At 36.3% G+C, this 27,319-nt stretch overlaps 1 protein-coding gene across 1 annotated transcript in view; it reads right to left on the reverse strand.

Moving 5' to 3' along the window:
- Positions 1 to 675: 675 nt before the first annotated feature.
- The window catches only part of LOC134841705 (uncharacterized), a 64,013-nt gene continuing 37,369 nt past the window's right edge, over positions 676 to 27,319 (reverse strand). The window contains exons 2-4 of the mRNA XM_063857739.1: positions 1,776 to 1,939; positions 1,123 to 1,253; positions 676 to 1,062 (exon numbers count right to left, since the gene is read on the reverse strand). Of these exons, the coding sequence (XP_063713809.1) occupies positions 676 to 1,062; positions 1,123 to 1,253; positions 1,776 to 1,939 (682 nt within the window). The remainder of the gene's footprint in view (positions 1,063 to 1,122; positions 1,254 to 1,775; positions 1,940 to 27,319) is intronic.

A 27,319-nucleotide genomic window follows, 5' to 3' on the forward strand; every position in this document is an offset into this window, starting at 1 on the left:
TAACCTGTTAACCAAACTATCACGGTCTTCTACGGGTGGTACACGACACCCCATTTCTACTTCCCCATATGCTGACACAAAAACATTTTTCCTCCTCCCAAAAATACACCTGAAGCTTGCCTTTTAAACGCGTTCCCACCATGAGTTCACCCGTAATGCGACAACACTCGCAAGAAAAGGCAACTCGCATTAAATGTCAACTTGCATTGTACTCACCGCCGCAGTTTTGCGAGCTTGCCAACAGTGGGTAGGACTTTATACGAAATTTAGAACCGGCGACATTAAAACCGAGAATATAACGTTTCCTATTAGCTTCAAAACTTGCCAGTTGTCGCTTTCCTTAAACTTTGCGAGTTGTCTTTTGTTGCGAGTTGTCTTTTGTTGCGAGTTGTCTTTTGCTGCGAGTTGTCGCGGTACCGTGTTCACCACTACACAGAGGTTACCTTTTGCATGCGACGATGGGGGTCGGGCATGTTTGTGTGTGTAAAGATAAAGTGGGCTGTGAAAGTACGTGCGAATAAGTGAGTGCTGGGGAGAGATTAGGTCTGCAAAAGGTGTTGGAATATATCAAGGGTAGGGCAGATTTTTAACATTTAACTTGTAGATAACTTTAAGAATTTTTTATTTTATGTCAATTTACTAGGCTAGAAATTATTCAGTCAAACCGTTATTTTATCAGCTCTGTTTTACCCTGTTTTGTTTTTCTGCCTTGGTTTGTTTTTTTCTTTGGCTTTTTTTGTTGCCAGATGACCCTGAGCCAGACCCTTCATTTTTCGGCTTTTTTTCTTTTTTGGGTGTTACTTCCTTCTCGCAGATCCAAGCGTTATCCTTGCACATGATGTTGTGTTTGAACCAGTGAAAAGTAAGCTCCTGGCCGGGATCAAAGAAATCGAAATGCACACTGTCAATGTGGGGAATTCCAATGGGTTGCAACTGCCTCCCGGCTATCGTGTATGGAGCACCAGGTATAACACTATCGCCGTGGCTTCGTCTTAAGTTTCCCGGCCCAAATCCGACCTTGACAATTATGTTTTCACATGACGACAGTGGAGATTTTATAGCCTGAAACGTTAATTTTTCGCATGGGACTACTTTATGAATTCAAAAGTATATTGAGTGTACCATAATAAAGTTGAGTGGTTTGTTTTCGTCGTCATAATCTATCAGTTTGGCCATATACTGTTCAGGATCCCACCTCTTGTTGTGCAGTCCATGCACGAGATATTTCATCGTTTGAGATACACAACAGTAACCTAAATTCAAATATACCAGGTAGAGTTGATCCACCTATGCAGCGACCAAAGGTGTCGACTCGTTATCTTTCTCCACATTACACGCCAAAAAATGACCCTACGTTAACATGCTCTACTTTGAGATATTGCTTTGCTTAAGATTTTGTTGAAAAGTAGAAAAATAGTTTTTATCGATTTGCCGGCTCATGTATTATGTATCGATTCCCGTCAACCGTTATGACTTGGATCAAAGAGCGATCATTTGATCGATCTTTTTAGTCGATATATTAATCAGCATCCAACTGGGCGCTAGCTGAGGATTCTGCACTCATAGTTAAATTCATGATTTTAAAGACCATAGAGCTCTTTTCTAATTAAATAAGGGGCGGAGCTGCAGCTATGAGCACTCTAAAATTTACTCATGCTTTGCAAGGTGTATAGTTTTTGAATGCGTTTTTCGAGGGAGCAGAAAAGTTTGCGCCTGTTTATAATTTAGTTTGGTTTTCTTTAGCAAAAAAGTCGAGAACTCATCTGGATTCGCACCTGGATTCTCAAAATCTACCATGTTGATTCTATGCCACTGGTCCTGAATGAGGATTCCGAACCAGGCTCTTACAGCCTGTATGTCATAGGCTGGCTGTGATAGGTTTTCCGTGTCGTTCAAGTAGGGATTCTGGGTCCTGTACAGATCCAGACAGTAGTAGTGGCTAAAAAATTCTAAAGTTTGAAAAAAAAAACGTCGGAGGAAACGAGTTGAAGTGTCCTATTTGGACTTTGACAACGTGAAAAAAGTATGAATGCCATTCTTCGGCAAGTTTAACTTGAATTTTTCAACCAGCGCAGCTCTTTTGAAAAATACGACAAAACCAAACAAGACTACTCGTATCAGGGCTGAAGCCCTGAATGTTCCGACTACATTTTAAGGTCTATGTAGCAAGGTGCATTGATGAATTTTTCGAAAATAAAGAAAAAAAACTATTTAAAAAAAAACATTTTTTTTTGAAAATTATCATCATCCCACACGCCATATTAAGTACTACGTGATACCATTTGCTTCTAATAACGTATCAACTAAGATAAATAATTTGCTCCAACCAATTTGGAACGAATTATAAGATGGAATAAATATCTTAATTGTACCAAGTTGGCAATCTGAAAACCCCATAAGTTTACAAAAATTAACCACAAGTTAAATATCTTTTCAACTTTGAGTTCAAGAGAACAATATGACTGATTTTAAAAAAGAATCCATTAAAAATTCAAAGTTTGTTTGGAGTATCATATTCACTAAATTCTATTTGAAAACTGAACTAATATTAAAGTTGAATAAATAGTAAAGTTAATAAGTTGTTGTGGGGTTAATAAAAATGTTAAGCAACTATAGTCTTTCCATGGTTTACAAAGAGTGAGTTAGATTTAGCACCGCAAAACTGATGAACATAAAATACACGATTGGCAGATAGCTATTTCATAGCGATCAAACGATCAACATCAAGTGATTATAGGACAATTCGATTCAACCTCATGTCCTTAAACACTTGGTGGTCAACACAATAGCACCCCATTTACTCTCTAGGAAATTTTCCTAGAAGATATGAATTTCATTTCACTATAAACAAAGAGTTTAAGAGTTATAAAAGTTCAACCTTCTTTTCATCTAATAGTTTACTTCCCCAGAACTTGGTCTGGTTTATAAACCGCAAACATAGATGTTTTCAACTTCCACCTTTTCACCTTGGCGACGGTGACAGCGTGTTCCCTGACGAAGGCGTAATATACCCAGGCAACACTGGAGTTTTCTGAAGCTTCTCCTTGCCTGATTTTCTCTTCCACACACTTACTGAGTGTTTTAGCGGACTGCCGAAGAACTGAGTTTGCCGCTTACTTCTGCTTGATGACCTGTTCGAACTATTTAGTACTTCTGAGTCTTTGTCTCCGTCTCCACTCCTTTTGCCTCGTTTCTTCTCTTGTCTAGATAGTCAAGAATTGGTCTGAGTTTCCATTTTGTCTGAGGTTTGAATTTCTCCAGACTTCTCCCCCTGCTTCTGTTCCGCCACTACTGAAGAAGTTACCAGGCCTGTTGCTTTCGCCCCTTCATTTTGCAGTGAAAACCTTGTCTTCTCCTCTATCGGAACCGACATAATCGGGCAGTTTTCTGCATTGCTTTGATTCATATCTTGCACTTTCTCCAATGTGGGTACTGACGATATCGGACAGCTTTGCGCTACACTCTTGCTTGTTTCCTGCTCATTCTTTGCTACAATCGGCACTGATGATATCGGGCATTTGTTTGTCGTCTGAATTTCTGGCTCATTTACTCTCGGTACTGCCTGTATTTCATGTTCCGAGGACCTACTCGAAGATAGAGTTAAGTCTTTGATTCCGTGTTTGGAAAGTTTTGTAGTATATTTGGCAAGGCTGCATATCTGGCTGGTAAAGTTGGTCGATTCTTCTAGGATATCTTCGTCAATGATGTATACAGCTTCGTTGTGTTTGCCTTTAGTTTATCTAATTTCGTAAAAGGTCCCTCCCTATTCTCTGATTCTGAATCTTCTGTCAACGAAGACACCGGAGATATGTCTGGACTCGGCAGAATGTGTGCTGGTGGTCTGTTCGGTTTGCTCCCTCGGCGTGCTTGCGGCTGGTGTCTTTGAATCTAAATCTGAACAATGTATTGATTTGAATTTCGGTTTAAATGATATATCGTTCTTTCCCATTTTTTTTTCTTTTGGCTGTGTTATAAGTGTTGTTAGTAACTCAAAAGGTTTTTCCAATTAAAGCTTTTGAATAATGGCCGGCCTGGTTTCCTATCCAAAATCCTCCGATAAATAACAGCATTCTCCAGATAATGCACTAGATCGAATTCAAGATTACTGGTTTTTGGCCTCTGAACTGGCGTCTCCTGTTGCACTCTAATTTTTAGTGTGACTGGATTGAGATCGCTCCTGAGACTTGCTGGGGGAAGAGGGTTCCTATCTGTCAGCTTCATCAGCGTTTCTGATCCCTCCTTTTGTGTCAGATGCCTTTTATGCTGTTTCCATTCGTTTGCCGCCTTTGCAAGATTCTTTAGGGCACTGATGCTATCTGGCTTTTCCGCTGACTACTTCAGTTTCAGTGAAAAACCTCTACTTGCCATTGCCTTCTTCACCACCTTCAATCTGGTCCTTGAATTGGCTGATTCTCGCATTTCTTCTGCCTTCAGCATGGATTTCTCAAGCTTTTGTTGCTCTTGATTTAAAGAATGGATTTGTTTATCTCTAAAATTAGACCAAAATGTATTTGGTTTCAGGCCATAATGAAGTTCAAGCGGAAACTTCTTTAGAAAACTATGACGTGTTATATGAAAATCTTCTAATAATGATTTGACTGCTGATTGAATATCCTCAAAGTTTGGATTAACTGAGCCGAGAAACCAATTTCTTTTTCAGTGTCTAAATACACCTTTCCACCAATCCGCAACGGCGGTGATCGGCTACTCGGCAGAATGTTTGGTTATCCACTTAGATTTGCAAACTATTGGAAACGCAATTTTTGAACTCAGTATACTAGTTTGTTCTTAAGTTCTGCGGTATGGGATGTTGGTGTATATAATTATTTAGAAATTTTTGCTGCCCAAATTTTTAGTAGCCATGGCAGATGGATATTGCGAAAACCGGTCAATTGCAATTAGAAAGAAATCTTTTTCCCTTTTGAATCAATCATGGGCTCTGCGAAGTCCATTTGAAGCTCTTCGTTTGGTCTGGAGAGATCTGACAGAGGTTCCTAAGAGTTGAATGATTGGGATGTTTTAAGGTTCTTACCATACCCGGAGCCTGATATGCAAGGTTGGCATACGTCTGCGATTTCTCCGTGCATATTTGGCCACCAGAGAATTTGTGTAGCATCCACCACGGTTTCCTGACCTGGGTGTATCCTTTGCAGTCGAGAAAATAACAGCCTTCCACAGAGAAGTAGAAATCACCACCCGGTTGTCAATGATGACACAGTCGTTGATCACTGATGCATCATCCAAGAAATTGGCCATGTAGCTGCCCAGTCGTGGGAACACCTCTGTGTCGTTTGATAGAATATGCTTCCTTACTTGTACTAACTGACTGTCTTCAGTTGTCAACGCCCCCTGTAGATCCGCAACTAGAATGTTTTGGAGTCCTGTTGTGAAAGACTTCTTGCCTGGCTCGAAATCTTGTTGACTCTCACCGAAGACGACACCCGATTCGCCCTGAAGTTCGAAAGTGTTCTGGCATAGTTTGTCTTTTTTCTGTTGACTTGTTGCACTCTCTTTCGTTTCCTGTTTGTATTGAGAGTTTCTACTGGCTGTCTAGAATCAGCCCTACTTCTTGCTTTGATTGTGTTTTTCCTGTGACTTATTTGAGACAAAAATTTTTGAGTTTACTGGTATCAAAGAGTTTAAGCTGATGAGATTTAGATGTAAAGTCGGAGACAAGGATTTCTGTATGTTTCTGACAGAATATAGTTTTGCCTCCTCTGATTGGTTGGGTTTGGCTCGGGCGCCCTCTCGTGGTGATCTCGTTAGATGCGGCAAAACTTCCGCCGCATGTAGTTTCGCCCTCTGGTGGTGAATTGCAAATTTGCAAAAACTGTTTTGTTTAGTTAAAATATTGGCCGCGTATAAAATTCCGATATGTACATGAGAGATGTGGTTTTGCATAAATTAATCTAATTGGCTAATGAAAAAATGGCATGATAAAGCGCCCTCTTGCGGATGTAATTTTGTATAATCGATTAAGATTGGAAGAGTTTTGCGCCGCCTATATCGATTGATGCTTCTATCTCAATGATTTGAATGCTTAAGGTCTTTGTACATAACAGCGTCGCCCTCCGCCGGCAATCGGGAAACTGTTTGCAGTATTTTGTCTAAATTTACGCTGAAAATTTTTTTTTGGGTTATAGACTGTTCGTCTCTGGATGGGCTTGAATTAACTAAACTTTTTCATGATCTAAAAGGATTTTTTTTGGCGTATTGATCGCCCTTTATCACTCATCCAAATTCTCAATGGCCTTAACTAAGAAATGCTCATCGTATATTGAAGTAGGTGGTGCCTCAAACTTATGGATTCTCGACAAGTAACTAGCCATTCTTATTAGAGCGCCTGTAATGTGGAATATTGAGTTTTCAAATGGCAACATTCTCTCTGCCCATTTTCTGCGGTTTGAACATTCACTCTGCGGTTCGAATTTGAAATTGGTTGCCCAGCTAATAGTTTCTGAAACATTTGCATTATTAAAAGACTGCGAGCAATTCCAGCTCGTTTGTGCTATATTTTGCTCAGCTGTATGCAGAAGCCTTGGAGTGAGGGCGATTGATACCCATTTGTCCCGTTCTAACTTTAGCTCCAACGCTGCTCCCAACCCCTTGTGACTTGCGTCACATTTACCCCTGCATTGATTGGATGCATCGTAATGGTACATTTTAGGTATGTTGGCATTCGATTCTAATATCTTTTGAAAAGCGTGGTTTGCTTTTGTACTCCAGATGGACTTTTTTTGTTGTCTGCTTTTAGTGATGGTCGCAGTCGCTCAGTTTTTTTTTAGATTAGGAATAAATCTGTACATTTGATTCAAGGAACGCATAAAAGATCTGAACTGTTTCAGAAATTTTTGTGGTTGTAGAGCCATCACTGCTTCTGACTTTGAGTTTTTTGGTCTTATTCCTGTATCGTTGATCTCGAATCCCAGCCAGGTTAGGTTGATTTTTGCGAATTCGAAATTACTCAATTTTAACGCAAATCTTTCTTTGTCTAACATCGATGATTCTTTTTCAAACATTTCGTTATGGCTGGTAATTGATCATTTCGACACTATTAAGATATGATCTATGAAACAGATTACTGTAATCCTCAAATTGTGTTGTCCATCGGCTTTTGAAATTCCTTCGGCATGTCTGTTAATCGATTAAATCCGGTTCTAAACCTGTTATTCCTTTAAATTCTCACATAATATGCTGAAGTTTTTTGACCGATTCATCTAATTGGCCTTCTAATTTGCATGTGATAATCTCAGCCGCAGAAAATAGGGATTGGGAAAACATTGGTTTCGCGTCAATTGCTAACTTCACTGTGCCATCTTTTCTTGCAGTGATCAGTACCAGAGCTACGAAGTGATCACTTGTGCACTTTTCTAGCTTTACTACGTGGCGTCCCTTTATAAGTTTCTTGATTTATGCTCCTGTTTTTGCTTGAATATGGATTGGCATCCTTCTGCCTTTTTCCTGATTTGGAATGTGAGGTGATTTGAATATTTTGAACAACTTGTGGTTCTTTGATCGTCATAACGTTTTCAATACGTTATTGTCTTGCTTGACATTTTGATTCTTCTAAAACCGTGTTTCAGCTAATTTGTGGTCTTCATCTTCTAAAGTTGCGTTGACTGGATTTTTAGGAGGCTTTAGCTCTGTTGTTACTTTTCCCAGTTTTGGTTGGATGTCTAAACCTAATAGGCATCTGGTCCTAATCTCAGAGATTTAGATTTTTGCACCTTAAAGTTTCCAGCCGTTCGAGCAACTATCGATTTCTAACGTCCCATAGAGTTTTGTAGGCATGTGGTTATAATCAACGTAGGTTGTGCTTATCGGGTTCTTATCCAGAGATGGAAATCTTGCGTTAAGATTTTTAGCTAACAATAGTTCTGCCGTACGTTTGTTAACGAACAAATCTGGACTCCCAGTGTCGACAGTGGCGCTGAAAAATGAGCCTCATGATTTCAAAGTTGCTCGGAGAAACTTAGTGTTGTCTGTGGCGGAGTTACTTACATCTAAACTTTTGAACACTTTCGTCTGAATAGATAATTTAGAGGTTTTTAGGACCAAATAGATCTCATCATTTTCTGCGTCTAGAAAGTTGTTATCTTCCTTGTCCAGCTCCCGTTGTTCGACGTTGGCAACTTGCGTGCTGTTACAGCATTTAGCGAAACTTCCCTTTTTTCCGCAACTTTTGCATATTGTTCCCCTGGCTTGACATTTCGCCTTTTGTTTGCGTGTGAGTCTCTTTCCACAGAAACAGCATGGTTTCATTTGGATCGTTAATTGGTCTGTGTCTTGATGAGGTTTTGATTTAAAATGTTCTTTCCCTAGCGCTCTGTTCAGTCTGTTTTCAACATTGTTTTTTAGCTTGGATGGACTTTAGTGGTTCTTGTTTTACCGGAAGTTGATTAGAGGAATTGATTAGAGGATTTGATGAAAGTCGTCGAGTTGTTTGCTGTAGACGGGTTCTGCTTTTGGAGTGTGATAGCTGGTAGGTAGCTTTTCTCCTGTAGCATTGCCCATTTGAGGGTTTCATCTACTGTGATTCTTGGTCTAATACAGAGCTCTCTTTGTATGTCAAAGAATCTCATTTTTGCGATAAATACATCGAGCATGACTTCCTTTTCGAAATCCTCGGTCCATTCGCACTTAGAGGCTTACCCTGCGAGGCGAAGATAAAAAATTCAAGATTTTCACTTTCTCCATGTGATGCGTTTTAAATCTGCATCCTTTCGATGATACAATTTTTCTCACCTTTGAATAATTGTTCACAAGCATCGTGGAAAATATTATTTTTCCTGAATTGAGATTTTTGTGTGCATGTTGTTGCAAAACTATCTTCTTCCCTTCTTTTCATAGGGCAAAGACTAATCTTGATTTTATTCGTGCATCTGCTTCGTGGTAGTAGACATTTGGGCTTATTTTGGGTCCCTTCTTCCGTCATTCTCCGTTTGCTTCGTTTTTTTTTCGACTTCTGCTTCTTTCCTTGCGATCCTATTGCGTCACATTTAACGCTGCATTGATTGAATGCATCGTAATGGTACATTTTAGGAATGTTTGCATTCAATTCTAATATATTTTGAAAAGCGTTGTTTGCTTTTGTACTCAAAATGAAGTTTTTTTTGTTGTTTGATTTTAGTGATGGTCGCGGTGGCTCAGTGTAGTTTATAGATTAGGAATAAATCTGAACATGTGATTCAATATACCCATAAAAGATCTGAGCTGTTTCAGAGATTTTGGTGGTTGTAGAGCCATCACCTACCCAGCCAGGTTAGGTTGATTTTTGTGAATTCGCATTTACTCATTTTTAACGCAAATCTTTCTTTGTCTAATTTTGATAAATTTTTTTCAAATATTTCATTATGACTGGTAGTTGATCCTTTCGACACTAGTGATAAAAGATCTATGAAACAGGTTACTATATTCCTCAAGTTGTGTTGTCCATTGCCTTTTGAAAATCCTTCGGCATGTCTGTTAATCGATTAAATCTGGTTCTAAATCTGTATATTCCTTTAAATTCTCAAATAAAATGCTGAAGTTTTTTAACCGATTCATCTAATTGGCCTTCTGATTTGCACGTGATAATTTGAGCCGCAGAATTTAAGGGTTCTAATAGATTTTGGCATTTGAAATTTATTTTTGTAGATTTGAGAAAATATCGGTTTCGCGTCAATTGCTAATTTCATTGTGCCATCTTTTTTTGCAGTTATCACAACCAGAGCTACCAATTGATCACTTGTGCACTTGTCTAGCTTTACCAAATGGCCTTCCTTTTAAAGTTTCTTGATTCGTTGTTTTTAGTCTTTCTCTTTCTCCATATGATGCGTTGTAAATCTGCATCCTTTCGATGATATAATTTTTCTCATCTTTGAATAATTGTACACAAGCATCGTGGAGAAAATTGTTTTTCCTGAGTTGAGATTTTTGTGTGCGTGTTGTTGCAAAAATATCTTTTTCCCTTCTTTTCAGGGGCAAAGAATAATCTTGATTTTATTCGTGCGTCTGCTTCGTGGTAGTAGACATTTGGGCTCATTTTGGGTCCCTTCTTCCGTCATTCTCCGTTTGCTTCGTTTTTTTTTTGACTTCTGCTTCTTTTTATTTGCGATCCTATTGCGTCACCTTTAAGACTGCATTGATTGGATGTATCGTAATGGTACATTTTAGGAATGCTTGCATTCAATTCTAATATATTTTGAAAAGCGTTGTTTGCTTTTGTACTCAAAATGAAGTTTTTTTGTTGTTTGATTTTAGTGATGGTCGCGGTGGCTCAGTGTAGTTTTTAGATTAGGAAAAAAATCTGAACATGTGATTCAATATACCCATAAACGATCTGAGCTGTTTCAGAGATTTTGGTGGTTGTAGAGCCATCACTGCTTCTATCTTTCGGTCTAATTCTTGTATTGTCGATTTCGAATCCCAGTCAGGTTAGGTTGATTTTTGTGAATTCGCGTTTACTCATTTTTATCGCAAATCTTTCTTTGTCTTATTTTGATAAAAATTTTTTCAAATATTTCATTATGACTGGTAATTGATCCTTTCGACACTATTGAGATATGATCTATGATACAGATTACTGTATTCGTCAAATTGTGTTGTCCATTGCCTTTTGAAAATCCTTCGGCATGTCTATTAATCGATTAAATCCGGTTCTAAATCTGTATATTCCTTTCAATTCTCACATAATATGCTGAAGTTTTTTGACCGATTCATCTAATTGGCCTTCTGATTTGCACGTGATAATTTGAAGGTTCTAATAGACTTTGGCATTTGAAATTTTTCTTTGTAGATTTAAGAAAATATCGGTTTCGCGTCAATTGCTAACTTCACTGTGCCATCCTTTTTTGCAGTGATCACAACCAGAGCTACAAATTGATCACTTGTGCACTTGTCTAGCTTTACTATATGACCTTCCTTTTTAAGTTTCTTGATTCGTTGTTTTTAGACTTTTTCTTTCTCCATATGATGCGTTGTAAATCTGAAACTTTTCGATGATATCGTTTTTCTCATCTTTGAATAATTGTTCACAAGCATCGTGGAAAAAAATTTTTTTTTTTCCTGAGTTGAAATTTTTGTGTGCGTGTTATTGCAAAAATATCTTCTTCCCTTTTTTTCATAGGGCAAAGAATAAGCTTGATTTTATTCGTGCGTCTGCTTTGTGGTAGAAGACATTTGGGTTTATTTTGGGTCCCTTCTTCCGTCATTTTCCGTTTGCTTCGTTTATTTTTCTGACTTCTGCTTTATTCCTTGCGATCATTTTGTCCGCTTCCACTGTTGATTCTGAAGTTGGAGTATGTTCTGGTTTTGTCGGAGGGTCTTCATGTACCGGTGCTGTGTCTGATATACGATATTCGGGTCAGAATTCTCCTTCAGTGATACGGCAAGGAGACCTACCCATACCTCCCACGGATTTGGAGGTTCGGCTGACGGCTTACCCCAAATTGATGGGACTCCTAGCAGTTCCGTCCGGTCTTTAGAAGAAGAAATGTTGGCTGCGCCATGGGATTTCCCTAAATCTTATCTGAAAATTGAACTAATAATAAAGTTAAATTAATAGTAAAATTAATAAGTAGATATGGAAAAAATGGAACTGTTGAGCATCTGTAATTTTTCAATAGTTTACGAAGAGTGAGTTAGATTTAACAAAATTTAGATTAACTGAGCCGAGAAACCAATTTCCTTTTCAGTGTCTAAATACAATTTTCCACCAATCCGCAACTGTGGTGATCGCCTACTCGGCAGAATGTTTGGTTATCCACTTAGATTTTCAAACTCTTAGAAACGCATTTTTTGATCTCAGGATACTACATGTGTTCTTAAGTTCTGCGGTATGGTATGTTGGTGTATTTAATTATTTAGAAATTTTTTGCTGCCCGAATTTCTAGTAACCATGGCAGATGGATATTGCAAAAACCGGTCAATTGCAAGTAGAAAGAAATGTTTTTCCCTTTTAAATCAATCATGGGCCCTGCGAAGTCCATTTGAAGCTCATCGTTTGGTCTGGAGAGATCTGACAGAGGTTCCTAAGAGTTGAATGCTTGGGATGTTTAAAGGTTCTTACCATACCCGGAGCCTGATATGCAAGGTTGGCATACCTCTGCAATTTCTCCGTTCATATTTGGACACCAGGGATTTTGTGTAGCATCCACCCTGGTTTCCTGACCTGGGTGTATTCTTTGCAGTCGAGACATAACAGCCTTCCACAGAGAAGTAGAAATCACCACCCGGTTGTCAATGATGATACAGTCGTTGATCACTGATGCATCATCCAAGAAGTTGGCCATGTAGCTGCCCAGTCGTGGGAACCCCTCTCTGTCCTTTGCTAGATTATGCTTACTTAGTTGTACTAACTGACTGTCTTCAGTTGTTAACGCCCCCTGTAGATCCGCAATTAGAATGTTTTGGAGTCCTTTTGTGAAAAACTTCTTGCCTGGCTGGCAATCTTGTTGACTCTCACCGACGTCTTCACCCTGTTCGCCCTGAAGTTCGAAAGTATTCTGGCATAGTTTGTCTCGTTTCTATTGACTTGTTGCACTCTCTTTCGTTTCCTGTTTGTATTGAGGGTTTCTAATGGCTGTCTAGAATCAGCCCTGCTTCTCTCATTGATTGGGTTTTCCATTTGACTTATTTGAGACAAGATTTTTTGAGTTAACTGGTAACAATCAATTCTAATAAATTTTGAAAAGCGTTGTTTGCTTTTGTAATCAAAAAGAAGTTTTTTTGTTGTTTGATTTTAGTGATGGTCGCGGTGGCTCAGTGTAGTTTGTAGATTAGGCGTAAGTCTGAACTTGTGGTTCAATATACCCACAAAAGATCTGAGCTGTTTCAGAGATTTTGGTGGTTGTACAGCCATCACCTACCCAGCCAGGTTAGGTTGATTTTTGTGAATTCGCATTCACTCAATTTTCACGCAAAATTTCTTTGTCTAAATTTGATAAAGAATTTTTCAAATGATTCATTATGACTGGTAATTGATCCTTTCTACACTAGTGAGATATGATCTATGAGACAGATTACTGTATTCCTCAAATTGTGTTGTCCACTGCCTTTTGAAAATACTTCGGCTGTCTGTTAATCGATTAAATCCGGTTCTAAATCTGTATGTTCCTTTAAATTCTCACAAAATAAGCGGAAGTTTTCTGACCGATTCATCTAATTGGCCTTCTGATTTGCACGTGATAGTTTGAGCCGCAGAATTTAAGGGTTATAATAGATTTTGGCATTTGAAATTTATTTATGTAGATTTGAGAAAGTATCGGTTTCGCGTCAATTGCTAAATTCACTGTGCCATCCTTTTTTGCAGTGATCACAACCAGAGCTACAAATTGATCACTTTTGCACTTGTCTAGCTTTACTATATGGCCTTCCTTTTTAAGTTTCTTGATTTAAGCTCCCGTTTTTGCTCGAATTTGAATTGGCATCTTTCTGCCTTTTTCCTGATTCGGAATTAGAGGTGATTTGAAAAGTTTGAACACACTGTGATTCTTTGATCGTCCTAACGTTTTGAATACGTTATTGTCTTTCTTGGCTTATTGGTTCTTCCAACACCTTGCTCCAGCTGATTCGGGGTCTTCATCTTCTAAATTGGCGACTGAAATTGGGGATGTGGTTTTGCATAAATTAATCTAATTGCCTAATGTAAAAATTGCTTGATAAAGCGCCCTCTTGCGGATGTATATTTGTATAATTGATTAAGATTGGACAAGTATTGCGCCGCCTGTATCGATTGATGCTTCTATCTCAATGATTTGAATGGTTAAAGACTTTGTACAGAATATCGTCGCCCTCCGCCGGCAATCAGGAAACTGTTTTTTGTCTTTGTCTAGTCTTACGTTGAAAAAAAAAACTTCTTAGGTTATAGACTGTTCGTCTCTTGATGGGCATGAATTAACTGAACATTTTCATGATCTAAACGGGTTTTTTGACGTATTGACCACCTTAACTCCCTCATCGAAATTCTCAATGACATTGACTAAGAGTTGCTCATCGTATTTTGAAGTAGGTGGTGACTCAAACTTAAGACTTCTCGACAAGTAACTAGCCATTCTTATTACAGAGCCGGCATTGTGGCATTTGATTTTTTTTTGTAGATTTGAGAAAATATCGGTTTCGCGTCAATTGCTAACTTCACTGTGCCATCCTTTTTTGCAGTGATCACAACCAGAGCTACAAATTGATCACTTGTGCACTTGTCTAGCTTTACTATATGGCCTTCCTTTTTAAGTTTCTTGATTTAAGCTCTCGTTTTTGCTCGAATTTGGATTGGCATCTTTCTGCCTTTTTCCTGAATCGGAATTAGAGGTGATTTGAATAGTTTGAACACCCTGTGATTCTTTGATCGTCCTAACGTTTTGAATACGTTATTGTCTTGCTTGGCTTATTGGTTCTTCCAACACCTTGCTCCAGCTGATTCGGGGTCTTCATCATCTAAATTGGCGACTGAAATTGGGGATGTGGTTTTGCATAAACTAATCTAACTGGCTAATGTGAAAGTTGCTTGATAAAGCGCCCTCTTGCGGATGTATATTTTTATAATTGATTAAGATTGGCCAAGTATTGCGCCGCCTGTATCGATTGATGCTTCTATCTCAATGATTTGAATGGTTAAAGACTTTGTACAGAATATCGTCGCCCTCCGCCGGCGATCAGGAAACTGTGTGTAGTCTTTGTCTAGATTTACGTTGAAAAAAAAACTTCTTAGGTTATAGACTGTTCGTCTCTTGATGGGCATGAATTAACTGAGTTTTTCATGATCTAAAAGGGTTTTTTGGCGTATTGACCATCCTAAATCCCTCATCGAAATTCTCAATGGCATTGACTAAAAGTTGCTCATCGTATTTTGAAGTAGGTGGTGCCTCAAACTTAAGACTTCTCGACAAGTAACTAGCCATTCTTATTACAGAGCCGGCATTGTGGGATATTGAGTATTCAAATGGCAACATTCTCTCTGCCCATCTGGTTATTCTGGACTGGTAGCTTTTGTTTTTACGATTTTTGGTCAAAGCTGTAACTATAGCCCTATGGTCGGTTAGAATTTGAAATTGGTTCCCCAGCTAATAGTTTTTGAAAAATTTGCATAACCAAACGACTGCGAGCAATTCCAGCTCGTTTTTGCTATATTTTGTTCAGTTGTATTCAGAAACTTTGAAGTGAGGGCAATTGAGACCCATATGTTCCGTTCTAGTTTTGCTCCAACGCTGCTCCCAATCCCCTGTGACTTGCGTCACCTTTAACACTGCATTGATTGGATGCATCGTAACGGTACATTTTAGGAATGTTTGCAACCAATTCTAATATATTTTGAAAAGCGTTGTTTGCTTTTGTACTCAAAATGAATTTTTTTTGTTGGTTGATTTTAGTGATGGTCGCGGTGGCTCGGTGTAGTTTGTAGATTAGGAATGAATCTGAACATGTGATTCAATATACCCACAAAAGATCTGAGCTGTTTCAGAGATTTTGGTGGTTGTAGAGCCATCACCTACCCAGCCAGGTTAGGTTGATTTTTGTGAATTCGCATTTACTCATTTTTAACGCAAATCTTTCTTTGTCTAATTTTGATAAATTTTTTTCAAATATTTCATTATGACTGCTAATTGATCCTTTCGACACTATTGAGATATGATCTATGAAACAGATTACTGTATTCCTCAAATTGTGTTGTCCGTTGCCTTTTGAAAATCCTTCGGCATGTCTGTTAACCGTTTAAATCCGGTTCTAAATATGTGTATTCCTTTAAATTCTCACATAATATGCTGAAGTTTTTTGACCGATTCATCTAATTGGCCTTCTGATTTGCACGTGATAATTTGAGCCGCAGAAATTAAAGCTTCTAATAGATTTTGGCATTTGAATTTTTTTTTTGTAGATTTGAGAAAATATCGGTTTCGCGTCAATTGCTAACTTCACTGTGCCATCCTTTTTTGCAGTGATCACAACCAGAGCTACAAATTGATCACTTGTGCACTTGTCTAGCTTAACTATATGACCTTCCTTTTTAAGTTTCTTGATTTGTTGTTTTTAGACTTTTTCTTTCTCCATATGATGCGTTGTAAATCTGAAACTTTTCGATGATATAGTTTTTCTCATCTTTGAATAATTGTTCACAAGCATCGTGGAAAAAATTGTTTTTCCTGAGTTGAAATTTTTGTGTGCGTGTTATTGCAAAAATATCTTCTTCCCTTCTTTTCATAGGGCAAAGAATAATCTTGATTTTATTCGTGCGTCTGCTTCGTGGTAGTAGACATTTGGGCTTATTTTGGGTCCCTTCTTCCGTCATTCTCCTTTGGCTTAATTTTTTTTTATCTTCTGCTTCTTTCCTTGCGATCCTATTGTCCGCTTCCGTTGTCGATTTTAAAGTTGGAATAGGTTCTGGTTTTGTTGAAGGGTAGTCATGTACCGGTGCTGAGTCTGATATAGGATAATCGGGTCACTATACTCCTTCATTGATACGGCAAGGAAAAATTGACCTACACATACCTCCCACGGATTTGGAGGTTCGGCTGACGGCTTACCCCAAACTGAAGGGACTCCCGAGCACTCATATTCCGCCACTTTCTTTGAATGTCGGAAAATAAAAAAAAACAATACATGAACTTTCTTCAGATTGTATAAAACTAAAAAATAAGCAAAAAATTTTCTATCGATAAGCAAAAGTTTTCGATAAGCAAAATAAGCAAAAGTTTTTGTATAACTTATATCAAATCTGCTTGTTTGTCTCAATCTAAACATGATTCAATTTTTTTTTTTCAAATCACTTTTCCTTTCATGTATAAGACTTGTTTGTTGACATCAGTTCAGTTTTGAATATATTTTGTTTAGTTCGCTCAAAACACTGTGCAACAATTGTTTTATAATCACGTCTTTCAAGTTTTTAAAAACGAACAAGTTTCGTCAGCATTTAATTGTGCCGACCAAATGTTTTCGTAAGTTAATAGATGACTGCTAAAAATTAGGCAAAAAATTTGTTTTATCGGCCAAACTTTTATTAAGGCAACGGTATCAAAGGAGATTTTTGAAGTCAATAGTGATCTTCTCGGTGGAATTGTTAATATTGTAATTAATTTTGTGGGGTTTAGTAATTTTCAAACCTTTATTCTAAATGTTTTACAAAAATTTGAAAGGTTTTATAACGAAAATTCACATCACATTATTTGCAATTACAGTTAGTGCCAACTTGTTGGCATTTTTTTTTCTGATCAGCGAATCTGAACAAAAAAATGAACCAAAAACTGAAGGGTCTGAATTCTTTCTTCTACTCATTTAAGCAAAAAAGACCGTGTCAAAAGATTTGTTTATTCCATGCAGTGTTGATTTATATTATCCGGACAAAAAGATTAAAAATTGAAAATTTCAAAAACTTTTTTTCTCAAGTTGGATCAAGGATAGACAAAAAATGAGATAAAAATTGCGTACAAATTCAACAGCTTTTTTATGATGAAATTTGTTTTCCTAAAACCACAACTAAAATTTTACCATAAAAAAGGGTAATCTTGTTTCCTAAAAGCGCAACTAATATTTTACCATAAAAATGTGTAAACTACCAATCCAATTTAATAGAAATCTATCGAAAGAAGGCTGTTGCATAACTCAACAAAAATTTAAAACGATAAAGTTTTCAAAAAACTATCTTAGGAAATACAATTCTACTTGATAGCCAAAAAACCTCAGATCTACCAAAGAAGCTGAAAACCTTTGCTTAAAAACAATATTCAATTAATTTGCGTAAAAGTTTGAAGAATTTGTACTTTTTTTAGAATTTTGTTTGACTGAGGAAGGGAACTTTTGTAATATAATTTTTTTGTTATTTAACTTTTTAGTTTCGACGCAATTTTTGGTAACTTAAAAAAAAACTTTTTAGGTGAAATTTTTAATTGCAATTTTGCAAAAACAAAATGTATCGTTTTAATTTTGTTAAAAAGCTGAAGCAAGTTTTGTCATCTTCCTTTTTTGCCTAATCTTAATCCAAATTTGGTTAAAGCGTGCTGAAATTGTACATTGTTTTCCATTTTTTTTCCTGTTAAAATTATTTTTTTTTCTCTGTAATTCAGCATTGTACAGTGCTGATTTAAGTTATCCGGACAAAATAACAAAATTTAAAAAATTTGAAACACGTTTTCTCAAACTGGGTCAATATTAGAGAAAACCTAAGTAAATCCCATGTTGCTTACAATTTCCCAGAATTGATATTTTGTTTCCCAAAATTTTCAACCAAATGTTTACCCCAAAAAAGGGTCATTTTGCTTCTTGTAATTAATGAACATTTACGCTGAAACTCGAACAAATTGATGAGAATATATCAAAAGAAGCTTCTAACACAGCCCAACAATTTTATCAAAAATCTGTATCACAAAATATATTTGGTCGACAGCCAAAAAAAGTCATTTTAATATCTTAAATAAAATCAACTTCTTTGCTTAAAATCAAACTTCAAAAATTTTACGCACAAATTTAAATTTCTAGAACTTTGTTAATCCGTGTAAGAGGCTTCTTTTGATGTAACTTTATCATCAGTTAGTTTTGTTCAGCGTAACTTTTGAATTATTTATAAAACGCCAAATTAACCAATTTCGGGGGTTCATTTTTTGCTGGAGAATTTCGAAAAACAAAATTGCCACATTAATAGTTGTGGTGATTTCTATCCCATTTTTTCATTCCTCGGTTTTTGAACTCATCAATATTTTTAACGAAGTTTCAAGAAAACTCGTTGAATTTCCTATGTTGTTTGGTGTGTCTGGTTCATTTAAATCAGCACTAGAACTTTTAACAAACTTATCGGACAACGTATAAATTTCTTAAAAGCATTCTGACTTTCCAGCTTAATTTATATAAAAATAGCTATTTGAAGTTTCGTGTTTTCATTTTAATTGCCGCTTCATGGGTTTTTTCATTGCCAAATTGTTTTCGATCAACGGATCTGAACAAAATTAATTAACTTAAAAATGCTCGTTTCGACATCAAATTTCACCATTTTACTGAATTTTACACGTGAAAACTGTGTCCTAAAAACTGATTACGTAAAATCCTTTAATTGTTGACTGTTTAAACTGCTCAAAATTACAACATTTTCACAATTTCTCCTTAACTACAAAAAAAACATTATTGCCTTGAATTTTGGCAAAAACGGACATCTCCGAAAAAGCGCAACCTTGTTGCACTGATTTTTGGACAATTCAATGCAATTTTGACAATTCGTTTGCTATAATTAGTAGCGAAAAAATTCAGATAAATAAAATTAATTAAAAAGAGCATATGATCTTTTTCAAACAAATTTGCTAGCAAAAGACAAATTTTTCAGACGTAAATCATGTCTCGAGGTCACCTTAATCTCAAATTTTTAAGTAAAAAAGCTTAAAAATTGGCAGATGGCTGTTTTGAATTATTTCTGCCAGTTCCAATTTCTTGCAACTCACTTTTTTACTGTTTCAAGGTCAGAATTATTTCAGAGAATTAAACCCTTCTCCGTAAATTTTGTTAAGTTTTATAGAAGCATCATTTTTTGCTTCAGATCACAAGAATTGCTGTAAACTAGCCGCTCTGTGTTTTTAGTCAGTTCTTGTTGATCTATATTTTTTCTATAGTCAATGCCAATTTGCCTGCAATATCTTTATCGGCCAACAAATCTATACGAAGTGAATAACCTTCAAATGCTTGCTTCGATGTCTGAGTCCAATACGCTATTTGACTTCAGTACTAAAAACGGTTTCAAAAATCTGATTAACTTCAAAAGTCTTGTAGCTTTTTTTGGCCGTTGAAGCTGCTGAAAGTCACCGATATTTGTAATATCACCAATATTTGTAATACTTGGAGTTATTTTTGAAAAATCAAGAATTAGAACAAGAGTGCTGATTGATATAAAGAGCTGCAAAAAGTTCGGACCGACATGATTAATTAAAAAGAGCCACTGTTAGACATCAACGGAAATTAAAACTGAAATGAACATAACATCGAAAGTTCATAAAGCAGAGTATCGATAACTACTTAACAATCACCACTTTCAAGGAAAAGGAAAATTGTTAATTAGATTACTTGCAGCGAACTTTCCATCAATCAGAATGCAGCAAAATTCAAATTTACATACAATAATCAAGTGCGAATTTACTGTTATTATTTACAGGGGTGGATACTATTTAGTAAATAAAATAGGGAGGGGGAATTTTTAAGTAGATCCGAGTTTCGCTCAAAACCTATAACCACGGCAGGCAATTGCATGCGAAGCGTTGAAATGTTTTATAGTAAAATCTGGATGTTCAACGCAGTATTTAAAAAATAGGCTAGTACAGTGCTGATTTATATTATCCGGAAAAAATGAACAAAACTTTAGTTTTCAAACACATTTTTCACAAATTGGGTTAAGGTTAAACAAAAGTAAGGAGAACTAAGTTACTTAGAATTTCATCAGAATTGATATGGTGTAATTTTTCCTCCGAAATTCTCAACCAAAATTTTTCTCCAAAAATGGGTCACTTTGGTTTTTTCTAAGTTATCAAAAATTACGCTGAAACTACTTTGTTAATTGATAAGAAAATTATATCACAAGAAACCTCTTACACAGCCCAACAAAGTTTAGGCAGGGTTAAATCTCCAAAAATTTGCGCAAATTGTTTAAAATTTGTTTTTGAACAAAAGTTTTGGGTTTTATGTAGTAAAAATCATATTTATTGACTAGGAAGTAAAAAAAAATTTTCATATTCAAGTTTTTGGATATTTAACCCTTCTTAAACTTTTGTTGGGCTGTGTAAAAGGCTTCTTGTGATAAATTTTCAAATCAGCACTGTATAATCATCGGATAATCGACAAAATCGCACTTTGTGTTTGGTTGTGGACAAAAAATTCAAGGTTGTTCGGCTTCAGATTTTGCATGCAAAAAAAGCGTCGAAAAACACTGATTGCTCATTTTAATGAATTCTGTCTGTCCGAACTTTTTGCGACTGAATATATTAAAGTTTTAAGCAAGCTTATTAAACATGTTCTAAATTTCTGAAATAACTTTGACCTTGAGACAGTGATATTTTGAAATTTTGAAAAGTGCATTTGAACAAAGCTAAATAATTTCAATTCCACAACTTTGAAACAACATTTTGCATTCAACAACGATCTCCCTTGAAATTTTTTGAGCTAAAAAGATGATACACCGACAAAAAGTCAACGCAAAATTTCAAAAATTTATGTCGAATTAGTTTCAGCGTAAACTAACTTGAACAAAAAGTGAAGAAAATAAAATCTGCTCAGAATGTTACAAAAATTAGTATGATGCAAATTGTATTGCAATACTGGTTTTGCCCAGTTAATCAAAAGTTCCGCCAAACGACCTAGTTAAATGGAAATACTATTATAACAATGTAAGCTTTTTATGTAGCCTGCCAAAGTTTGTCAAGAACATAACCTAATAGGAGTATAAATAAAAAAATTCTTAAAAAAATTCTTATCATACATTCCCATATATGAAAAACTTCTTGTCATACAATTCCATACAACGTCATACGTACATACGTACAGAACATTGTATGAAATCTCTATGATAAACATTTTTTCATAAAATTCTTAAAATTTTTGTTGGGTTTCGTAAAAAGCGCACTTTAAAAAGATTTTGTTGGTTCATGGCCCCTGTTACTTTGGAGTCATTCTTGATTAAACAGGTAAAAATGATCTGTTTTTGAATAAACATTTGGGCCAGATTTTAGCAAAACGATTTGCATCCCGGGATGAACGAAAATTCTTATCATACATTCCCATATATGAAAAACTTCTTGTCATACAATTCCATACAACGTCATACGTACATACGTACAGAACATTGTATGAAATCTCTATGATAAACATTTAGGTGTTATGATAGGTGTTTTTCCATATACCAAAATTTTTTTTTCTTTCTAAATTTATTTCTGAAAAATTTTCGGTTGTGTTTGCAGCCGAACACAAGTGACAAAGAGGTTGGTTACTCAAAACCCCAAAGGTTGGACGGTCTTGCATTTTCAATGCATAAAAAACGACCTGTTCTGGCTGTCTTTCACAAATAAATATAACAAAAGTAACAAACTTTTATTTTTAGACAAAATTTTTTAATAATGATTATTTTAAATTTTTGAACTTTCAAATTATCAGACATTGATCAAGGCATACATTAACACCCCATACAAAAGAAATCGGAATTCTTAGCGTTTTGAAAAAAAAATTAAGTGAAAAGAAAATAAAAGCCAATTTTATTGTATCCAGGACTACGTTATGCACACAAAATATTAAATTTTGCATGCAAAAAACATTTTTTTGAACAATGTTTGTTTGAGTACGAAATTCGATTTGAGGTTGAAAATGAAAACCTTGAAGTGAGGGCAATTGATACCCATATGTCTCGTTCTGAGTTTGCTCCAACGCTGCTCCCAATCCCCTATGACTTGCGTCACATTTAACCCTGCATTGATTGGATGCATCGTAATGGTACATGTTAGGTATGTTGGCAATCAAGTCTATATATATATAAATAGAATTATAATTAAATATATATGTTATTATAAATTTTGAAAAGCGTTGTTTGCTTTTGTACTCAAAATGAAGTTTTTCTGTTGTTTGATTTTAGTGATAGTCGCGGTGGCTCAGTGTAGTTTGTAGATTAGGAATAAATCTGAACATGTGATTCAATATACCCATAAAAGATCTGAGCTGTTTCAGAGATTTTGGTGGTTATAGAGCCATCACTGGTTCTATCTTTCGGTCTAATTCTTGTATTGTCGATTTTAAATCCCAGCCAGGTTAGGTTGATTTTTGTGAATTCGCGTTTACTCAATTTTAACGCAAATCTTTCTTTGTCTAATTTTGATAAAATTTTTTCAAATATTTCATTATGACTGGTAATTGATCCTTTCGACACCATTGAGATATCATCTATGAAACAGATTACTGTATTCCTCAAACTGTGTTGTCCGTTGCCTTTTGAAAATTCTTCGGCATGTCTGTTAATCGATTAAATCTGGTTCTAAATCTGTATATTCCTTTAAATTCTCACATAATATGCTGAAATTTTTTTGACCAATTCATCTAATTGGCCTTCTGATTTGCGCGTGATAATTTGAGCCGCAGAATTTAAGGGTTCTAATAGATTCTGGCATCCTGGCATTTGATTTTTTTTCGTAGATTTGAGAAAATATCGGTTTCGCGTCAATTGCTAACTTCACTGTGCCATCCTTTTTTGCAGTGATCACAACCAGAGCTACAAATTGATCACTTGTGCACTTGTCTAGCTTTACTATATGGCCTTCCTTTTTAAGTTTCTTGATTTAAGCTCTCGTTTTTGCTCGAATTTGGATTGCCATCTTTCTGCCTTTTTCCTGAATTGGAATTAGAGGTGATTTGAATAGTTTGAACACTCTGTGATTCTTTGATCGTCCTAAACTTTTGAATACGTTATTGCCTTTCTTGGCTTAATGCTTTTTCCAACACCTTTGTCCAGCTGATTCGGGGTCTTCATCTTCTAAATTGGCGACTGAAATTGGGGATGTGGTTTTGCATAAATTAATCTAATTGGCTAATGTAAAAATTGCTTCTTAAAGCGCCCTCTTGTGGATGTATATTTGTATAATTGATTAAGATTGGACATGTATAGCGCCGCCTGTATCGATTGATGCTTCTATCTCAATGATTTGAATGGTTAAAGTCTCTGTACAGAATATCGTCGCCCTCCGCCGGCGATCAGGAAACTGTTTGTAGTCTTTGTCTAGATTTACGTTAAAAAAAAACTTCATAGGTTCTTGACTGATCGTCTCTTGTTGTGCATGAATTAATTGAACTTTTTCATGATCTAAAAGGGTGTTTTGGCGTTTTAACCACCCTAAATCCCTCATCGAAATTCTCAATGGCATTGACTAAGAGTTGCTCATCGTATTTTGAAGTAGGTGGTGCCTCAAACTTAAGACTTCTCGACAAGTAACTAGCCATTCTGATTACAGCGCCTTCAAAGTGGGATATTAAATTGCCTGCAATATTAAATTTTGCATGCAAAAAAATTTTTTTTTGAAAAATGTTTGTTTGCGTACGAAATTCGATTTGCGGTTGAAAAAGAAAACTTCGAAGTGAGGGCAATTGATACCCATATGTCTCGTTCTAAGTTTGCTTCAACGCTGCTCCCAATCTCCTATGACTTGCGTCACATTTAACCCTTAATTGATTGGATGCATCGTAATGGTACATTTTAGGTATGTTGGCAATCAAGTCTATATATATAAATAGAATTATAATTAAATATATATGTTATTATATATTTTGAAAAGCGTTGTTTGCTTTTGTACTCAAAATGAAGTTTTTCTGTTGTTTGATTTTAGTGATAGTCGCGGTGGCTCAGTGTAGTTTGTAGATTAGGAATAAATCTGAACATGTGATTCAATATACCCATAAAAGATCTGAGCTGTTTCAGAGATTTTGGTGGTTTTAGAGCCATCATTGCTTCTATCTTTCTATCTTTCTGGTCAGAATTCTCTTTCAGTGATACGGCAAGGAGACCTACATATACCTCCCACGGATTTGGAGGTTCGGCTGACGGCTTACCCCAAACTGATGGGACTCCTAGCAGTTCCGTCCGGTCTTTAGAAGAAGAAATGCTGGCTGCGCCGTGGGATGTTCCCTAAATCCTATCTGAAAATTGAACTAATAATGAAGATAAATTAATAGTAAAGTTAATAAGTAGATATGAAAAAAATGGAACTGTTGAGAAACTCTAATTTTTCAATAGTTTACGAAGAGTGAGTTAGATTTAACAAAGTTTGGATTAACTGAGCCGAGAAACCAATTTCCTTTTCAGTGTCTAAATACACCTTTCCACCAATCCGCAACCGCGGTGATCGCCTACTCGGCAGAATGTTTGGTTATCACTTAGATTTGCGCAAACTCTTAGAAACGCAATTTTTGAACTCAGGATACTAGTTTGCTCTTAAGTTCTGCGGTATGGTATGTTGGTGTATATATTTATTTAGAAATTTTTTGCTGCCCGAATTTCTAGTAACCATGGCAGATGGATATTGCAAAAACCGGTCAATTGCAGGTAGAAAGAAATGTTTTTCCCTTTTAAATCAATCATGGGCCCTGCGAAGTCCATTTGAAGCTCATCGTTTGGTCTCGAGAGATCTGACAGAGTTTCTTAAGAGTTGAATAATTGGGATGTTTAAAAGTTCTTACCATAATCGGAGCCTGATATGCAAGGTTGGCATACCTCTACGATTTTTCCGTGCATATTTGGACACCAGAGATTTTGTGTAGCATCCACTCTGTTTTCCTGACCTGGGTTTATCCTTTGCAGTCGAGACATAACAGCCTTCTACAGAGAAGTAGAAATCACCACCCGGTTGTCAATGATGATACAGTCGTTGATCACTGATGCATCATCGAAGAAGTTGGCCATGTAGCTGCCCAGTCGTGGGAACCCCTCTCTGTCCTTTGCTAGATTATGCTTACTTAGTTGTACTAACTGACTGTCTTCAGTTGTTAACGTCCCCTGTAGATCCGCAATTAGAATGTTTTGGAGTCCTGTTGTGAAAAACTTCTTGCCTGGCTGGCAATCTTGTTAACTCTCACCGACGTCTTCACCCTGTTGGCCCTGAAGTTCGAAAGTATTCTGGCATAGTTTGTCTAGTTTCTATTGACTTGTTGCACTCTCTTTCGTTTCCTGTTTGTATTGAGGGTTTCTAATGGCTGTCTAGAATCAGCCCTGCTTCTCTCATTAATTGGGTTTTCCATTTGACTTATTTCAGACAAGATTTATTGAGTTAACTGGTATTAAAGAGCTTAAGCTGTTGAGATTTATATGTACAGTCGGAGAGATTGATTTTTGTATATTTCTGACTGAATATCGTTTTGTCTCCTCTGATTGGTTGGGTTTGGCTAGGGCGCCCTCTCGTGGTGATCTCGTTAGATGCGGCAAAACTTCCGCCGCATGTAGTTTCGCCCTCTGGTTGTGAATTTCAAATTTGCAAAAACTGTTTTGTTTGGTTAAAATATTTGCAGCGTAAAATTCTGATATGTACATGAGGGATGTGGTTTTGCATAAATTAATCTGATTGGCTAATGTAAAAATTGCATGATAAAGCGTCCTCTTGCGGATGTATTTTTGTATAATTGGTTAAGATTGGACGAGTATTGCGCCGCCTGTATCGATTGATGCTTCTATCTCAATGATTTGAATGGTTAAAGAATTTGTACAGAATATCATCACCCTCCGACGGCGATGGGAAAACTGTTTGTAGTCTTTGTCTAGATTTACATTGAAAAAAAAACTTTTTAGGTTTTAGACTGTTTGTCTCTTGATGGGCATGAACTAACTGAACTTTTTCAAGATCTAAAAGGATTTTTTTGGCGTATTGATCACCCTAAATCCCTCATCGAAATTCTCAATGGCCTTGACTAAGAATTGCTCATCGTATTTTGAAGTAGGTGGTGCCTCAAACTTAAGACCTCTCGACAACAAGTAACTGGTCATTCCTATTACAGCGCCTGCAATGTGGGTTATTGAGTATTCAAATGGCAACATTCTCTCTGCGCATCTGGTTAATCTGGACTGGTAGCTTTTATTTTAACAATTTTTTGGTCAAAGCTGTAACTATAGCCTTACTGTCGGTTAGAATTTGAAATTGGTTCCCCAGCTGATAGTTTCTGAAAAATTTGCATTACCAAACGACTGCGAGCAATTCTAGCTCTTTTGTGCTATATTTTGTTTAGCTGTATTTAGAAACCTTGAAGTGAGGGCAATTGATACCCATATGTCTCGTTCTAAGTTTGCTCCAACGCTGCTCCCAATCCCCTATGACTTGCGTCACATTTAACCCTGCATTGATTGGATACATCGTAATGGTACATTTTAGGTATGTTGGCAACCAAGTCTATATATATGAATAGAATTATAATTAAATTATTATATATTTTGAAAAGCGTTGTTTGCTTTTGTACTCAAAATGAAGTTTTTCTGTTGTTTGATTTTAGTGATAGTCGCGGTGGCTCAGTGTAGTTTGTAGATTAGGAATAAATCTGAACATGTGATTCAATATACCCATAAAAAATCTGAGCTGTTTCAGAGATTTTGGTGGTTGTAGAGCCATCATTGCTTCTATCTTTCGGTCTAATTCCTGTATTGTCGATTTCGAATGCCAGCCAGGTTAGGTTGATTTTTGTCAATTCGCGTTTACTCAATTTTAACGCAAATCTTTGTTTGTCCAATTTTGATAAAAAAATTTTCAAATATTTCATTATGACTGGTAATTGATCCCTTCGAAACTATTGAGATATGATCTATGAAACAGATTACTGTATTCCTAAAATTGTGTTGTCCATTGCCTTTTGAAAATCCTTCGGCATG

Source organism: Symsagittifera roscoffensis, chromosome 3, assembly GCF_963678635.1.
Source record: "Symsagittifera roscoffensis chromosome 3, txSymRosc1.1, whole genome shotgun sequence".
Classification (NCBI taxonomy): Eukaryota; Metazoa; Xenacoelomorpha; order Acoela; family Convolutidae; genus Symsagittifera; species Symsagittifera roscoffensis.